Raw genomic sequence first — 18019 nt, 5'->3', positions numbered from 1 at the left:
AAAGTCCAAGTTCTCAGAAGAGAAGTGAGCGGAGGCATGTGGAACTTCACCCAATTTGGGTACCAGGAGATTCCAGACTAAGTCCCGGTCAGGGTAAAACTCTTATTTAGAGTTCCCAGCACCTAAGAAAATCTAGTTTTCGACCCCCAGTGTGTCTTGTCTGTGTTTTGTGTATCATAGCGTTTAAACGAATTTGTGCCAAGAAATTACAACTTATTTCATTACCTTATTTTGCTCAGTGAATGATCCCGGTTAAAAAGGTGTAAACTGCCTGGTCTCCCGTGACTACAAATAAGTAAAAGAAATTGACCAGGAGAAAAACTGCATACGTGCTTTTATTTTTAAATGCATTGTAAAATCAAACACAAATCCTCGCCAGGGTATAGAATAACCTGGCACATTTCTTATTGAAAACAAAGATCTGTTCGTGATGCTTTGCGAGGAAACCTGGTAACATTGTATCAATTTTCAAGTAACATTATTTGATATGTAGCACTGTCCATGTGCTTTTAAATATAAAATCATACTTTAGTAAAAAAAAAGTTTGTGAACTCTTGCACTGATATCCTTCTTTTCACTATTACCTATATTGAGGTTATGTAGTCATCAATTCTTACTAGCTGCACTTATTCACATTAAGAGCCTTATGCTTGGCTTAATATTTTATTATATAATTACTCTATTTAGAGGTACCACTACTAATATTGAGCACATCAATTTTTTACTTCTGTATTGAATTAATGATTTTAAATAGCAAGTTCTCCCTCCATGAATCATAAAACATTTTTTTTTTTTGGTGAAACTTTTGAGTAACTCCATTTATATACTGCTGCAGTAAAATACATTTTTTTTTTTCTTGAAGGCTACACTTTCTGTCCATAAAAAAAATTCAGGACCAACATTCAACTCCATGGATGAAATGTGTATAGTAGAGCTTTTGAAAAGTCTGGTTTCCAAGTGTATACTATAATTTCATTTATGAACAACTCTGATACTTTTGAGTAGACCAACAACCTACATACAATCTACTTTCTCCAGGACCAATAAAGCTACTCTAACTTTGAGCTTCTGTAAAAGAGCGAGGGATATATTTTTAATGTTGACTATACATTCAACTGCAATGCAAGAATTCTCATATTTTAATGTGTGCCAGTCAACTGTAAGAAACGGGATGTTTTCTAGATTTGACACTAATATTTAAAAAGGGGCTGTCCCACACGGGGAGGGGTAGAGGAACTGTAAGCCACTTATGAATGGAATTGATATCTAAGACTCAAGCACCCTCAAAGTAAGTGTTTGATTCCTATGAAATATTAATTCTTCAACCCCCCCCCCCCCCCCTCTATTTTTCACTTGTCTCTCCTCCTTCCCCCCCCCCCCCCCCCCATCTTTTCAGGTTTAGACCCATCATATGACAAAGGTAGATCACACTGGTTGGAACAATCTCATGCCTAACTATAGATGGGATGAAAACTTTACTCCTTGTTAATTTCAAAGGGATATAGTTTAATTATTTTAATGTCAATGTTTTATATATGATGTTCTAAAAACCATTTTTTTACTATATGATGTGTATGCACCTTGACATTTGCGATCAAGGCAATGTTGTATTATCCTTTTCTCGTTACATCCAATAAAATATTTGTTAAAAAAAAATTCATTCAATTTACATGACACTGAACTTTAGTCATTTGGTAATGACCGACTGCCTCAATTTATTTCAAGACAAGAGAGAATTATATTCTATCAAAACTACCAAAGCATTTGGTTACCAGGGATGAACTAAACTTCAAAGTACTTACAGTACATGTGACTTTTTGTTAAAAGAGCACCCACCACTTACATTTACCTATTAAACATGCTACCATTAGTCCATTTTGGTCCAAGAGACTACTTGAAGAGCAAAGATTAATACCATGTTGGATTTAACTGTTTAAAATGTAAAATGTCAATGAAAGACACAAACACTTCTACCACTGTGCCAAGGAATTCGTCCAGTAGCCAAAATCACTCATTGGTGGAAACTGTGCTAATTGAGCACTAACATGGGGTAAAACACCTTGATCTGGCATTACCTACCACTAACTTGAACAGTTCATGCCGGCTCAGGTGCAAAACCCAACATCGTCACTTTGTGAATCTCTCCCAAAGAGCCATCTTACTTTTAGAACATGATACCGACACTTTGAATCAATTTAATGGGGAGATTTTTGGAATGCGTGACACCTCAAGAGAGAGACACTGTGTTATACAAATTAGATGTAGTGCTCTTATCTAGTTTCAGGGACTTTAACGTGGAAAAGGTTAAACATGACAAAACCAGGATTTTATATCATACATATTCAAAGATCAAAGCAATTCTGACATCAAGAGTAAAAATAGAGATACTGTACAAACAAAAAAACAAAAAAACAAAGCAGGTGACTCTTTAATCTGAATCTGAACTGTCTTGCTCGGTGGTGTGGGAACAACATATTGTTTCTTCTAAAGGAGCTATGGTTCCGTCTGGTCTCACTCCCATTGGTTTAATAATATCTTCCCTAGAAAAAATAAAAATAAAATGTTATTCAGCACTAGATACTAAGTCAGTACATCTTTACACAGTCCCGAACGCCACACAAGGATTTTTTTTCTTCCCTACTACAGCTCTGTGTTTTGCAAATAAAGATAAAACAGAAAAACAAAAAGATGCTGAATAATAAAAAAAAAATAAAGCGTTCACAGCAACCAAACCTACTAAGCCAATTAAAAGCTTTGCAGCAATAGGAAGTCAAAGCCTAATGAGCAGAGGACAAGGTGCAAGTCTACAGATGTAAACGCAAGCTTTCTTTTGTTACTTTGTAAAAAAAATGTTTTTTTTATTAAGAATAAATTGTTGCAGACTGTCATTGGCCCTGCTACTGGCCGCTATCCAATTAAATGGCTAGTGAGTTACATTTTTATTTAATTCAGTAAAATAAATTGTTAAGAGAACCATTCTGCATTCACTTCTAGTGGTGCTTGAAAACTCGTTGATTCATTTGGAATTGGTCAACCTTTACTGCTGCTTTTGTCTGTGGCAGTTTAATTACAGAGCTGACAGTCATTTTAATCCTTTTAAAGCTCCCCACAGCTCTCCAGCATTAATCCAATTATATCTACTCCACAAGCTACTGCCTCATTTAAGAATCAATTATTGATTTAAGCCAATAAGCATATTACAAAAATAAATAAATATATATATATAATTTATTTAAAAATTAATAAAATTGCTCTAAGGTGGTATTAGGCAACTGACCCGCACTTGGGGAAATCCTTACATACTTCAATTTGTATTTTGAGAGTTACAATTAGAACGGTCAAAATCCGACACATACAAAAAAAAAATCTTGTGTTTTTTGATCGCTTTAAAAAAAGGGCAGAGCATCTTAGTCCTATTTCCTACAAGTGTTTCTTGACAAGGGTGTCGAGAGATCCTGTTATGTCCCTATACACTTGGCTGTTGCAAGAATTTCTGAAACGGCTGCATAATATATAAAGAGCTCTTATAAACAAAAAATGGAATAAGTTGTAAGTAAAAAGGAACAAAACAAATGTAAAAACATCATTGGAATAGGACAGACATGAATAAGAATGGCTTCAAAAGCAGCAGTCCAAGCTGCAGTTTTTATTTATTGTTCCCCTTTAATATGTCAATCAATACAATCCACACAGTGATAAGTAATTAGCTAAGTTGCCTATCAAATCGGCAAAGATTCAATTCTGGGGTTCACTAAAATGGCTGTCAGTGCAGCAGACGAGGACCAAATATGCAAAGTTCTGTGGGGACGATCATGTGACCAGGCAGTCACAAGATACAATTGGTGCACTGCTAGGTTGAGGGCAGGGCTCAAAACTCAAAACAATTGACAAACTCCAGACATCAATGTGTTGTTCGTATCTTAGTAGAGTGTCTAGGAGACTATAAAGAAGTTTCCTTAAGAGGAACCATTTTTAATCTAGGGGATGGATAGTAGTCTCATCCAATGGCTCCAATAAAAGTAGAAAAAGCTTCAGCTGCCACTACTACCATTTGTTAAATTGCGTAGTCTCAATACATGTGGGCTAGGTGAGCTAGATGAGGACAAGGTCCTAGGTGAGCTCATGGTGTCGCAGCAGTCAAGAGTACCTTGTATATACTGTCCATCTTGGCACGATTCTTTCTATGGCCCCCGGTTCAACATGCTGTGAAGCTTTCTTCCCTGTTTAAATAGAACTGAACTGTTTCTTTTGCTCGGGAAAGATGTCTTCACTGCATATTGAAAGGGAGATCAAGAAGGGAAAGTCCAAATACTTCTCTGTAGGGCTCAGAACTATTTATACTTTTTAAGCTGTAGCCCTCACCCATTTCCATGAATATAACCGTTCATTGTTGCCATTGGCACAGTGAGGAATCATACAAAGGAAAAATATGCTTGTATGCCAAAATATTAAAGCCTTAAGTATTAGCAGCAATTCCACAATGATATATGCATCCATTAATGTCCTGAAAAAAATGAATGTTTTTTTTTTTTTTTAATAAACACGAAATCATGTTAGTATCCTTATTTTTCACAGAGGATAGTGACCCACTAAGATAGTTCATAAAAATAAAATGTTTTCATGATCTATACATGGGGTTCTCAACTCCAATCCTCAAGCCCCCCCACTTTTTTTGATTGATCCACCGATTAAGCCACCTGTGCTTAAACTGGGATATCCTGAAAACCTGACCTGTTAGGGGGTTAGCGGGAGGACTTGAGGACTGGAGTTGAGCACCCCTGATCTATAGCATAAAACCAAACAATATGCACCTCAAGGGGAAAGCATAATGTACAGCATTTCCCCAATTGCATTCTTTCATCTATTTGCAGGTCTCCTAAGTGTTCCTTCAGTTCATCTATACAAGTTTCTGGGTCTTGTTCACGGTTTAGCTTGATGACTACTTGGAAGTCATTCCCTTCTTTTCAATGACCCTTCATTCTTGCATGCACTTTGTACCAAAACGCAAGTATTCACACGTGTAACTAATGATCGTGTCTGCTGTGGAATAACAACCAACCATTCAAACATCAACCTGCGGCTTTGATTACACAGTATTTTGTTTCGAGCCTATTAATCTTTTTTACTAATTGAGGACTAAACAATACTTCCATTTCCTTTCTGTAACATTACTTTTTTTTTCCCCCACTGTACAAAGAGCCAAAGCAGCCGCATTGCCTTAACAATTACCCAGTAATTATGTGGTTTTAATGAGCTGGCTAATACGGGGGCATGTTCTGTTACATACTCGTCGCTTTGTTGAATATATTACAGAACTCAGGCTGTGATAATTGGACCCATTTCCTCACCCGCAGGATTCCAAGTATAAACACCAGGTTGGCTAGGAAAACTGAAGCTTACCTTTAATGCAGTTAAATAAATCCAACTTGGTTTCAGATGTTTAACACGTAAGACTGAAGCTATTCTAAAACCTTTACTAAACTGACAGAGCATCTACATATAAATGAAGAAATCAGAATAATTTGAAGATATGCAGGGGGGCGGAAGGGAGAATGCATCAAATGTTAGACAAATCAACTAAAAAACTCATAAAGTGACAAAAGGCAATTGTCTTTTTCCTGTTTGTGTTTAGCCTTGTAAACAGAGTAACCGGCAAAGTAGGATGCCCTTAGTTCAACGGTGGCAAGACCATGGGTTTGTAGCCGGGCAAAAAGGAGTATGTTTATGGCTATAGATCAGAAGGGTCTGGAGAAGTGGACAGCACAAGGTTAAGTCAGGAGAAGGCTGTGGGAGAATGATGAAGCACAAAGGGGAAATTGGATGCGAGAAAGCAACATATTCTAGTGTCCCTGGATCTTAGCAGGTGGCCTATTAAGTGGGTCTGGCTGGAGGAGTTCATATGGAACTCTGTATATACGTGCTGCTGGCAAGGTCCTCTTTATATATGTATAAGATTAGGAATACAATGTTGTTGCCATTTTCACCCATAATTGTGTTTTGTGTGTTGTAGTAAGAGGAGATATGTGGAATGTATGCCCACAAAAGGAGGGACAACTAAGGACTCCACACACACAAAATACAATGGCAATGTTAAGATAAAATCTTAGACTTAAAAATTCTAAGTTTGAATGGGGTTGATAGCATTGTTTGTATATACATTCTTGCAAAATGCCTCTTTGAATGCATGTCCTGCTCACTATCCCTTTCCTCTGTATGTCAGTACCCAAACCAGATGGCAGAATGGGTAGAAAGGTCAGAGTGATGTGTTACTAGGGCTGGGAGATACATCAGGGCCGGGGTAGCCAACTCCAGTTCTCAAGGGCCACCAACAGGTCTGGTTTTCAGGATCTCTGCTTCAGCACAGGTGGCTCAATCAGTGGCTCAGTGTACTGAAGCAGGGATATCCTGAAAACCTGACCTGTTAGTAGCTTTTGGGGACTGGAGTTGGCCACCCCTGCGATAGAGTCATCTTGTATGCAGACAGATGGTGAAAGTTTACAGCCCAAAAATACACATTTGGTAAAAAGATCTCAGTGATTTATATTAAAATATATAATTTTATTCGGTATAAAAATACATCAGCAATTAAATACACTCAACCACATTTCAAACCTGGCGCCCACATAATGTGAATGACCTGGCGCCCACATAATGTGAATGACCTGGCGCCCACATAATGTGAATGACCTTGCGCCCACATAACGTGAATGACCCGGCGCCCATATAACGTGAGTGACCTGGCGCCCACATAACGTGAGTGACACGGCCCCCACATAACGTGAGTGACACGGCCCCCACATAATGTGAGTGACACGGCCCCCACATAACGTGAAGTCCAAGTTCCATTTGTAATAAAATGAAAAACACACAGGTATTTTCTGAAGGTAAAGTACCTTGAAAGTTTATCAAACATGTTGACAAGCTTCATTGCTTCATATTCCTTCTGTTCTTCTGTCATTTCATCTATGGGGTTTGGCATTGGTTCTTCTACATGACCAGTTATCATATTTATACTGAAAAATAAAAATGATATATTGTAACCCCCCAAAAAGGTATTATATGCATTGGTTTTCTTTTTTCATCACATAATGAAAGCTTGAGGATTTCTGGAGAAGAATAAAGTAGCACAATATTACATTTGATTGCGCATAATATTTCAAAAAGCCACTTTTCCAAGATTAAATTCAAGGCCATATGATTTGGCATGATTGCTTATATTGATTGAACTGTAACCAAGTTCATAACTTACAAGAGTAATAATGTTAGTCATAGTAATAATAATAATAAAAGTGATAAATACGGAGCTCAGCACCAGACCTAAGCCAGCCAGTCTGGACTAGATATTAAATAGTCTTTATTCGGCCAATGCCATAAGGAAAAAGGACAACGGAAACCTCAGGCGCGTTTCGCACTAAACTTTATCAACGAGTTTGGTGCGAGACGCGCCTAAGGTTTCCATTGTCCTTTTAACTTATGGCATTGGCCGAATAAAGACTATTTAATATCTAGTCCAGTCTGGCTGGCTTAGGTCTGGTACTGAGCTCCTTATTTATCACTTTGTTTTGCTGCCTTCTCCACCTTCGGATACATGCTGCTGTGGATTTCATTTGTGAGTAGTTTTCTCCTTGCCTTGCTCACTATGCCCCTTTGCCTGCACTCTATGCTGACTCTGCAGCTACTCATTATCTGAGATGGGGGGGGAGACTTACCTGCACCTGGGGACACTAAGTGATTGGTGTTAGCTGTGGGGGGAGGAGGGGGGGGGAGGAGGAGGGGATTGTCCCTATTCCCTCAGTAGGCTGTGCCATTGAGGATCGAGCTGTGCACATTGGCTTTACGCAGCTTCTAACTGTGTTCTTCTACATGGTTTATGGGCATGTGAAGTCTCTACCTTATACCACTCACCACTTCAATCAAGGGAAGCATAGGATTCATGTATCCTTTAATTCAGATTTCTCTGTTATCAATGATCTATTTGAATAAATATTGGACTTTGAATCAAGTTTTGCTCTGATGCACTGAAGTGTGGATTCTGTCCACTTTTTTCATAGTAACAATGGACACACAGAGTTAATTTTAATTCAAGTAAAACACAACATGTGAAAATATCTCATAAAAGGACTAAAACTGTGCCGGAAACTACCAATTATGGGGGGGTCAGTGGATCATATTAGTACCATATATTCTCATTTCGTGAGGGAACCTTATATTATATATTATTTCTGATGGAATCAAAAGGACAGGCAGGGTAATGGGGTGAAGGAGTAACATATGGTAAGCCGGGAGTCCCTAGACCGTGAATAACTGCTACAGAAAGCTAGAACTGGGGTGCATGGATAAGCTTCCGGATTATTGACAAATAACCCAATTTCTTTTCACAAGATCACCCACCATTAGAGAAGGATATTTGTAGCGCAGATATCAGAATGGGCCTAGATTATGAGTCTGTCCATACAAAGAAAAATAATGGACATATTATAAAAAGTAGGTAATTAGACTAGGAACCCCATGTGTTTATTCTAGTTTCCTATTGTTATCCCACTTTGATAGTAGTTCAAAGTTCTAGCAGCGATCTGTGTCATGGAGATATATAAATATATTGCAGGTTGTGATACCTTTTATTGGACCTAGTTCTTTAAAAGCTTTCAAACCCTGTTCTTTATGTGTATATTAAAAAGGATGTTACAAACTACAAGAGTTCTTACGACTTAAAGAGGCAGTCACAGGGGACAGATTTTTGGGAAAATTATTAATATACAATTGAAGCAGGGGCTCTTCGGAGCAGAACCCTACTAATTTCAGCCCCGGGGACCCCCCTGCTTCCGGAAATACCTTACCTGCGAATTAGGTGCTGGTAGCCGCTCTCCTTGGCAAGCAGGGATCTCGTAATGGCTGCTGTTCAGATATTTCCCAGCCTGCTGGCCAATAGGAAGCCGTGACGTCATCGGTGCGGCTTCATATTGGCTCATGTGACGCGGGAGCTTCAAAGCCCGAAAGCCCTGCTTGCCGAGATAGATATAGATATAGAAATAAAAACAAAAATTGCCACCTGGGACTGCTCCTTTAATGGCCAACCACCCTTACTGCTGTTCAAAAAACAGTATATTGTAATGGCCTGAGTGGGAGGTTCAGCTGAAGATATGATCTGAAATAAAACCCGTTCCCAAGATGTAACACGAGGCTACATAAACAGCTATTATATTTCCAAGTGTTTACTTTTTTTATTTCAAGTATTATTTTCCAATGTATCAAAATATACTTTCACTTTAAGGGCAAACAAACAAACAATCATGCTTTAATAGATATGTCATCTTACAGTATGGACCATCGATGGCCAATCAAGAAAAAATATATTGCATTCATTTTAATAGAAACTATAGCGATAGTGACTCAACTTTCAGTAATAAATATTGGATTTCAATGACCAAAATATAACTATTTCTTTAACAATTTATTGTTTAGTTAATTAGTACACTCAAAGAAACACATTAAAAAAAATGGTGTTATATTCCCAGAAAATGCCTTTGAAAAAGCTCATATTTGAGAACTCAAGACTGAATCAAAATATATCCTACAGTATCCTTACAAAGAAACCACAGGTAAGATCTGCTCATTTAGTTAATCAATATCGCGGTCTTAAAATATCTTGCCGTCCAAGATCTTCTGCCCGAAGCAGCTTGGAAAACTGGTCTCTACAATACAAAAGTATATATCTATCTATCATGTATGACTTTTCTGATTATTGCTTTTGCAATCTAAAGAAATCGAAAACTTAAAAGCAGGTGATGCATGACTGGACGACCCTGCGTTTATCTCTCATGTTTATGTGGGACCATCACAAGATCATGTTTTGCGAGTTGTAACAGATCAGGGGTAAATGCGCATCAAATGTTTCTGCTAATCCAGTTTATTACATTGATAGAAGAATTGTTACAGAGAGGTTTGTGTCACTTCATATCTGGCTGATTCTTTTGAAGCAAGAGAAAAAGATCAGAATAATAAAGTATCACAGCTCAACTCCGTTATAGTGTGGTCCACACACACGCGCCCGAAGCTGATGAAGCAGGGAGAGAGCTGCAGATGTGGGTAAGTCCTTGTGGAACCCCTGATCGCGATGGCGATTTTGTTTTTAAAAAAATACCGTAATAATTTTTTGTTAACGCGATCCCGGTTATAATCCGGTCTCATTATGTGGACCCCGAGTACCGCGTTATAACGGGGTTCAGCTGTATATGCACCATTTGCTACATACCTTTCCGTAGCTCCGTATAACCAATGCCAATAAACCTACGTTAGTGTATGCTAGGCAAAATAGCTGAAAGATATCTAAATGCTCCTCAAAGAATAGAATAGGACCATTGCATGAAATGCAGGAGATAATAGACCACACAAAAGGTCAACAAGTGACTTACTTTGGTTTTGCCGATTTGTATTCTTCAGTGTCTGAATCTTCATCATCAGAGTACCAGCGGTCACCTCTTCCCCCTGCTAAGAGACCTCTCGCAGCAAGGAGCCCCGCTGCATTACCATACCCTGTATACTTCAACAAATTGTCCACTGCAAGAGAGAATGAGAACACAAATAACCACAAACGGAAGCATTTGAAATAAAATGATGGCATTCTTTATGGAGTAAGGCCTTCTAACTAGCTCCAAATAAAGCCGCCCTCTGCACAACACAAAATATTGCTCAACTATTTGGCCTTTAAGCTCTCAGGTCGAAAATTTACAATACTGTAGAATGACTATATTCTATGAAATAAGCGTAAATAATTGTAAATTTACCATGCTGTAAAAATTATTATATTCTGTGAAACAAACAAATAGTAGTAAATTATAAACATGATTAGTAGTAAAGTAGGAATGCATTGTTAAAGCAAAGTTTTAAAGCACCTAGCAATACAACACTTGTTTATTGCTATGTGCTTACAGCAAATGAAAATATCACTTGTATGCACATTCACATGTCTCAGACAAGAGAGAACCCTGATTTTCACCATTATCTCCTAGCATACAGTGCTTCCACTGCAGCAAGGGAGTCTGGGAAATAGCACCTAACATACAAATGTTTGTAAGCTAACAAAACTTTGCTTTAACTATACATTCCTATTTTACGAATAATAACCATGTTTATAATTTATATATTTAAGGGTTTTCAACTTACAATTAAAAAACACGTGTCACAGAATATAAAATATTCACAGCTTTATTTAGCAATCAGGAATTAAGCAGTACTCAGAAAACAGACAATCTTATCTATTCAGACCTGTGCACATTTTGCTGTACACCATCATCTTAAAATCCTATTGGGATTTTCTGTTTCTGTGAAATAATATTTAGGATTAAAAATAAATAAATAAATGTATGAAAAGAAAAAAAATAAATAAAAAGAATTAACCACATTGGGACACTTAGTTCTTCGCATTATGATAATTTATTAAAGACTAATATCTTACTATGGTGTCTAGGTTTGAAGCTCGCAGACTGGCCATTTTGTCCCTTAAAGCAGCAGTTCAAGCTATTATTTAATTTTTTTTTTTCCCCCATTCAATATGTGCATCAATACAATCTGCACACTGACAAGTGATTAGTTAAGTTGCCGATCGATCCATTCTCCTGTAAATCGATCGCTGAAGATTCTGCTCAGGGGTTCTTTATATCACTGTTAGGGCTGCAGAAGATTACCCAAGATGCAAATTTGTCTGTGGAAGATCATGTGACCAGGCAGGCACTAGATACAATTGGTGCACTGCTAGAGAGATAGCAAAAGGGGTGTGCCAGAGCCTGTCTAAGAAGAGGAAGGGGATGTGACTTTGTAAATGGTTGCTATAGAAACAAAAATGCGTGTTACATTAGAATAGATTAAAAATAGGGTTTTTTATTTTTTTTTTAAATGCTACAAGTATTTTCTCATAGTACAGAACTGATTTATTAAAAGAAAACACACATGTAGGATATTGCTTGAACTGCAGCTTTAAGTTGACATAAAAACTGTAATTTAGCATATGCATCAATGGTACATAGTCTAAATGTTGCTTTGCTTTCATGAGAAACAGATCTGTAATTAAATGGAGCAAAAGAATCAACTGTCTGTCTCAACTTTTTATCACGCTCAACTTTTTACATCTGCACTTAAAACAATTGGTCCGAGTTACTGTATATCTTGCCTGTCTTAGAAACGTTGGCAAATGTTTGAAATTGTTTGTCGCTTTACCCACACTACAATTACTACAATCTGATCATTACATTGACATTCCCCAAGTCTGAAGACTTGTTTGCGATACTAGCGTTACATTAGCCTCCAAAAGATGTGATAAAAGGAGCTTGGCACTGCAAGGATCAGCCACCATTATTCATTATATGGGGGGAGATCTCTTCATCTTCGACCGAGATGTGGAAACCATTGTCGTGTGAAAAGTGCAGAGACTATACATCTGGGAGCTGCCTTGATAAATATTAAGATATGGCAATCCATCTTAGTTAATAAATCAATATTCCTATACCATGAAGAATATACATCTCAGCTGAGAGTTTGGCAACTACTTATTAAGTTAATGATTGCGCTAGTGGCTGGCCATCTCCGAGAGCTGCAACTTCCTAGGCTATACACAGCGTTCTAGGCTACTCAAGGTTTTGTGTTCTTGACTTTGAGATGGGGTGCGAGTCCCACAGAGCTCAACCCACAGCGAGAAATTAGATTTAATCTCCAGACAATATGGACGCTAGCGTCACCATCGGTCCAGAGCCCACTAGAAAGCGGTGGGATGCGAGAGGGGACATGCGGTTGTCTATTGGTGACCAAAGAAAGATCTATTCTCTCATCAACAGCAAAGTCCAGCGAAGCGGGAGCACAACATTTTAATAAGGCAAAAGCATACATTTTTTATATTTAGGGGGATGGGGGTTTACCTAGGATCTTTTTGAGCCAAATAGTAATATGCTATGTTACAACTTTAATGCTACTTCATTTGTGGGTAAATGTTATGAAGAAATAAGGCATTTTTTTTCTCTCCTTTTAAGGCAAATATGACTTATTGGCTCTGGAAGAAACGCTCTGGTGTATTTGAAGACCACACTTGTGTTCCCCTTTTTAGTTTTAGGCTACTAGATCGGAATGTGACAAAAAACGGACATGAACATATTCAACATGCCAGTTACCTCGCTCCTTGCAGAGAACAAAGAGGAATTCAGCTGCGATTTGCTTCACTCCAAGGTCCACATGGGTCATTAATCTCACCAGTTTATTCCGCACTGTTGTACCAATTTCTGGGCGACTGGAAACATCTCTTAAAGGTGGTAATACCTAATAAGATGTAAAAGGTAAAAACAGGCACATGCAGAACCTTACACACTTATTTGCACGTCTAAATTGTCCTTGCACAGATTACATTCTTGGAATAGAAACCCTCAAAATTGGTTGTCACTTAATTAGACTTAAAGACTATATTAGATATTTAGTGATAGAAAAAAGTAGAAGGCATCACTCAATCTGTTAGACTCAGTGTTAGTTGGCCTTTGTAAGGAAATAATGTTAGCAACAAGAGTTGTTTCCAAAAATGTACAGAATTTTAATTAAAATAAATAAATAAATAAATAAATAAGAGCATGCAGACTTTACTACGTTTCTGGTCTCCATGGGTCCTTCGTCAGGGAGTCAGTGTGGGGATAAAAATGATATACTCCAGCTTTGTTCCCTTCAGGGACTGAAAAGGTTAAAGCAATATATGCCAGCATTATTTCTCTCAGGGACCGAAATGGTAAAAATAAAATGTTTGCTTTAACAGTTTTAGATAAAAAAATGTTAATGTGTCTTAAACACAAGAAGCAAAACCACAGAGATTCCTGTCACCCAGCTAACAATTGTGTTACTTCTCTGAAATGGCCTTTCCAGACTGGATATATAACCACAAATGTCTACTCTGTATGTCTGAATTCAGTTTGTAACAACAGATGTATAGAGCTGATAACGTTTTTTCTGCTTGCTTTTCTGTATAAATAGACCGCTTGCCCATTATTAAACAGATGTAGGAAAACAGCAGCCATTGTGTTGTGTCATCTTACTCTCCGAGCTTGTGCTATCATATCTGAGCCCAAGAGTATATCAGTGTCGTGGTGACATCTCCCCGGGTCGAGTTTGGTGTGGTTGCCTGCCCTACGGAACGATCAGTTGGATCGGACCTAACAGTCGGTCCATACAGGCCAGAAACGTTGTAACATCTGCATGCTCTTTTGAATTAAAATGCTGTACATTTCTTTTAAACAACTAACACTATTCTCTTATGAGGACCAACTCACAGGGAGTCGAATAGATGTAACTTTTTTCTATTACCGGATTTCTTTTGTGCAGCCACACATTTTAAAGGGCCGGCACCTACAATCATTTATGTAACATAATTTGGGGTAATAAGTAGGTTTTTTTCCCTTTCTTTTTTTGATATTAGATAATGATAAAAGCTCGTCGGGTCATACACATCTCTCATTGTGAAAGGGGGGGGGGGGGAGAAACCAATGTTTCAATTTTGAAAGTTTATGAATTACACTGATGAATACATATACAAGAAAGTTTAATAAAGGGGTCCCAGCCAGTAAATAACCTAGATTCCTATATTTTAATAGGGTTAGTGGCATGTGATAAGATAGCGTACCATGTACAATATTTATGACGGTAGGAGCAAGATAAAACAAATTGTTGATTTAAGAGGTATAAACTTAGACAAATACTAGGTATATACTGTTTATCCTATAACCTAATTTTAAATCAAAGCTTAGTAAACTATTAGAATATAAAATGTGTGCTGAACTTTCAATGCAAGTTAAACTTTCCCACACATTGTGGATACTGTAGCACGGTCAATGAGTTTCTTGGAGAAGAGAAATGTTGTGTGCATTACCGACAACTGCATAAGGCTGCGAACATAGTGGAACGCTTCCGCTTCCGCGCTCCTCGGCGCAGCGCACGCTCGCCTGCAGCAGGAGATATTTCCTGTCCTGCAGTCAGAGGCGACAGGGAGGCGTGGCATCACGGAGCTGGTTTCCCCTCATTGGGTTAACCGCTCACGTGACCCGGCCGCCGCACGGGAAATACAAACCTGTTTGTAGCGCAAAGCGTCGGTCTCCCCGTAGCCTATGTGCGCGCACTATGCACTAATACACTGTAGTCCTAGTGTTTGTTTCAGCGCGAGCTACATAGCCGGCGCCGTATCCTGCACTATTGATGTAGCATTAGGCTGAGATTATACTCGCGATGGTGCTGGAGCGCACGACAAACACAAATGTCATAATCCCTGTGTGTCCATCCCTAGTGCGTGCACGCACGACGGCGCAACCGCGTTTTGAAAAGACAAAAAAGTATATTTTCAAGCGTGGCCGCGTGACGTCAGCGTCACGTGAGCGGTTCAGCCAATGAGGGCGAACCAGCTTCGTGACGTGTCCGCCACGCCTCCCCAATGTCCTGCGGCCAAGTTCACACATCGCTGGGGCTGCAGGCCTGCGCGAGGCTAAGCAGGTCTGTCGCACGCCTGCAAGTAAGGACTATAATCTTAGCCTAAGTCAGTCACAACATTCAAGGAACATTGTGGATGCTGCGAAATACTGCTAGTGATAAATGACAAAGAATATGCTATTTTGTGGTTTAGTGGCATATTACCTCAGCTTTAATGAACTTTCTGATGTTTCGATGAGCTCTTGAACACTCTGTGAGCAAGCTGAGAACTGGAGTAAGTCCCTCTCTGTAGCAGCTGGCCTGAAACGGTATGAAAAAGCAGGTTATCCTATTTTATTAAGTAAAACAAAGGCTGTATATAAATGCAGAATTAACATATTTCAACTTCAAGGAGAAATTCAAGCAATATCCTACATGCGTTTAAAAAAAATAAAAAAATCATCTGTTCTGTAGTATTAGATAATACTTACTACTTTAAAAAAAATGGTATTATTCAACTCTTAATGCCATTTTAAATGAGTTTGAATATACTGAGCATACGTTGATTTTTATAGTAGGCTTTAGCACACCTTCCCGAGCAGTGCAAGATCTTTGTAACACTTTCCGTTTTCTGATCATTTGATGCCAAAATTCCCAGCAGTTTGAGCTGCAAACTGTAACCATAGATAATGTTGCTTTTGTAATATAAGGATACATTGTAGCTGATGAGTTACACTGACTGAAGGATCGACTGAAACAGAAAAGCAGCCATTTTGTGAACCCTGGGAAGCAGGATTCGGCTGATCATTTTTTTTGATCACGGGAGAACTAATCAATCAATCGGTATCTTAGGTAATTCATTTTAAATAACGGTAATTAAAGGCTGCATATATTAAGATTTTTTTTTTTTTTTTTTTTTTTTTTAAGAAGTTTCGATTGCCTCTTTAACCTGAATTCAATAAAGCAAGACAGCAGTTTTTTAATATTTGATAAAAAACATTATAGGGCTATAGATACATTGTTACATAAAACAAATTGTACTTTATCCAATCTTTTCATAGTGCTCGTTCGTGTACAATACCCAAAGAGGGTAAAAATATAACATAGGATTTAAGATTTAACATGAAACATGATTTAAAAACATGAAAAACTATTAGAGCAAAATATCGTGAAAGACTTTACTGCAAACACTAATTCTAGGAAGCCTTAAAAAATAGCAGTAGTAACCCCCCAGAAAAGGGCATCCCTCCTAACAGTGAACTAACGCAGTGACATATTTAAAGGGTTAAACCTGGGTGGATAGCACCTTATACTTTTTTTGCGGGGGTCAAAATCTGACACCTGCAGGTATTTTGTATTCTTATTTTTTAGTGTGTTAAACTTAGTTAGTAAACATGATGAGAGGAGACTTGTTAGGGGGTTGATGTCCTCTGGCTACTTTTTGTCACTGTTTAACGAAATTCAACATGCAAATCCTCCTCCTTAACTTTATTGGCTCTCTGATAAGGACAGGGTGGGGGGGGGGATATGATACAGGTGAGAGAGGCAGTGCACTGCCTAAAAAAGCAGGAGGGGGCTCACGGCTGCATAAAAACGACTATTCCATATGTGGATCAAACATGACCCCCACGAGCAACAGTAGGTAACACACCAATGCGTTTCGGGCCGTGTGCCCTACCACCTTGATAAAGGGCACACGGCCCGAAACGCGTAGGTATGTTACCTGCTATTGCTCGTGGGGGTCATGTTTGATCCACTTATGGAATAAAGTCGTTTTTATGCAGCCGTGAGCCGCCTCCTGCTTTTTTAGGCAGTGCACTGCTTCTCTCACCTGTATCCTGCTAACCTTGCTTGGTGGACTGCACGCCGCTGAATTACCGCCATTGGACTACACTATGGACTGTGAAAGTAAATAGTGAGTCATTCCTGTGGGTTTCCATGCCCTTATTCTATACTGTATGGGACAATCTATGTACTGGTTATATGTGCCAAGGAGCACTAGGTACTAGTCTCCCATCCCTATTAGGGAAGTTATATTATATACAGTTTATATTGGAGTGGTCTTAGCTGAGATCTTGTACATTAAAGGCACTCTCGTGTCTGATGCACCGGTTACCCACACTCAGGGGGGGATTTGAGCAGAGAAAACACTGACACATGTTCACCTATTCAGAGGCAACTGAAAAAGAGGAACCATGCCCTCGTTTTCAAAGAAAAAGACGACATCTTTGCTTTAGCATGGTTATATTTGTTTAAGAAAGCCGTTTACATTCGTTACAAATTGGTGGCTTTGCACCGTTAACCCCTAAAAACTAGAACGAGCAACTAAAAAACAAACAAAAAAAAAAACCAATCACGCCAAGTCAAAGACTGAGCTACCTGTGCTGAAGCAGGGATATCCTGAAAACCTGACTTGTTGGTGGCCCGTGAGGACTGGAGATGCCCACCCCTAAATCTAAAGAGTGGAGATTGCAATCATAAGGTCTGATCTTCGCCCCTATGACATTCCAAAAGGATCTACCCCCGCCTGCCACCACAGAGTGGCAGCACCATACCCAGGCTCGCTTGTATACATATTCATTTAACTATTGCAGGAGTC

The 18019-nt window shown here is 38.7% G+C and overlaps 1 protein-coding gene across 1 annotated transcript in view; it reads right to left on the bottom strand.

Moving 5' to 3' along the window:
• Positions 1-1482: 1482 nt before the first annotated feature.
• Positions 1483-18019, bottom strand: part of RIC8B (RIC8 guanine nucleotide exchange factor B) — a 40699-nt gene continuing 24162 nt past the window's right edge. Inside the window, exons 6-10 of the mRNA XM_075602235.1 lie at positions 15646-15741; positions 13158-13302; positions 10413-10557; positions 6894-7013; positions 1483-2540 (exon numbers count right to left, since the gene is read on the bottom strand). Of these exons, the coding sequence (XP_075458350.1) occupies positions 2429-2540; positions 6894-7013; positions 10413-10557; positions 13158-13302; positions 15646-15741 (618 nt within the window). The 3' untranslated portion in view covers positions 1483-2428. The remainder of the gene's footprint in view (positions 2541-6893; positions 7014-10412; positions 10558-13157; positions 13303-15645; positions 15742-18019) is intronic.

The sequence above is a fragment of the Ascaphus truei genome, chromosome 5, assembly GCF_040206685.1.
Source record: "Ascaphus truei isolate aAscTru1 chromosome 5, aAscTru1.hap1, whole genome shotgun sequence".
NCBI classification, from domain to species: Eukaryota; Metazoa; Chordata; class Amphibia; order Anura; family Ascaphidae; genus Ascaphus; species Ascaphus truei.
The sequence above is the reverse complement of the archived record's forward strand: the minus strand, read 5'-3'. Positions and strand labels throughout refer to the sequence as shown.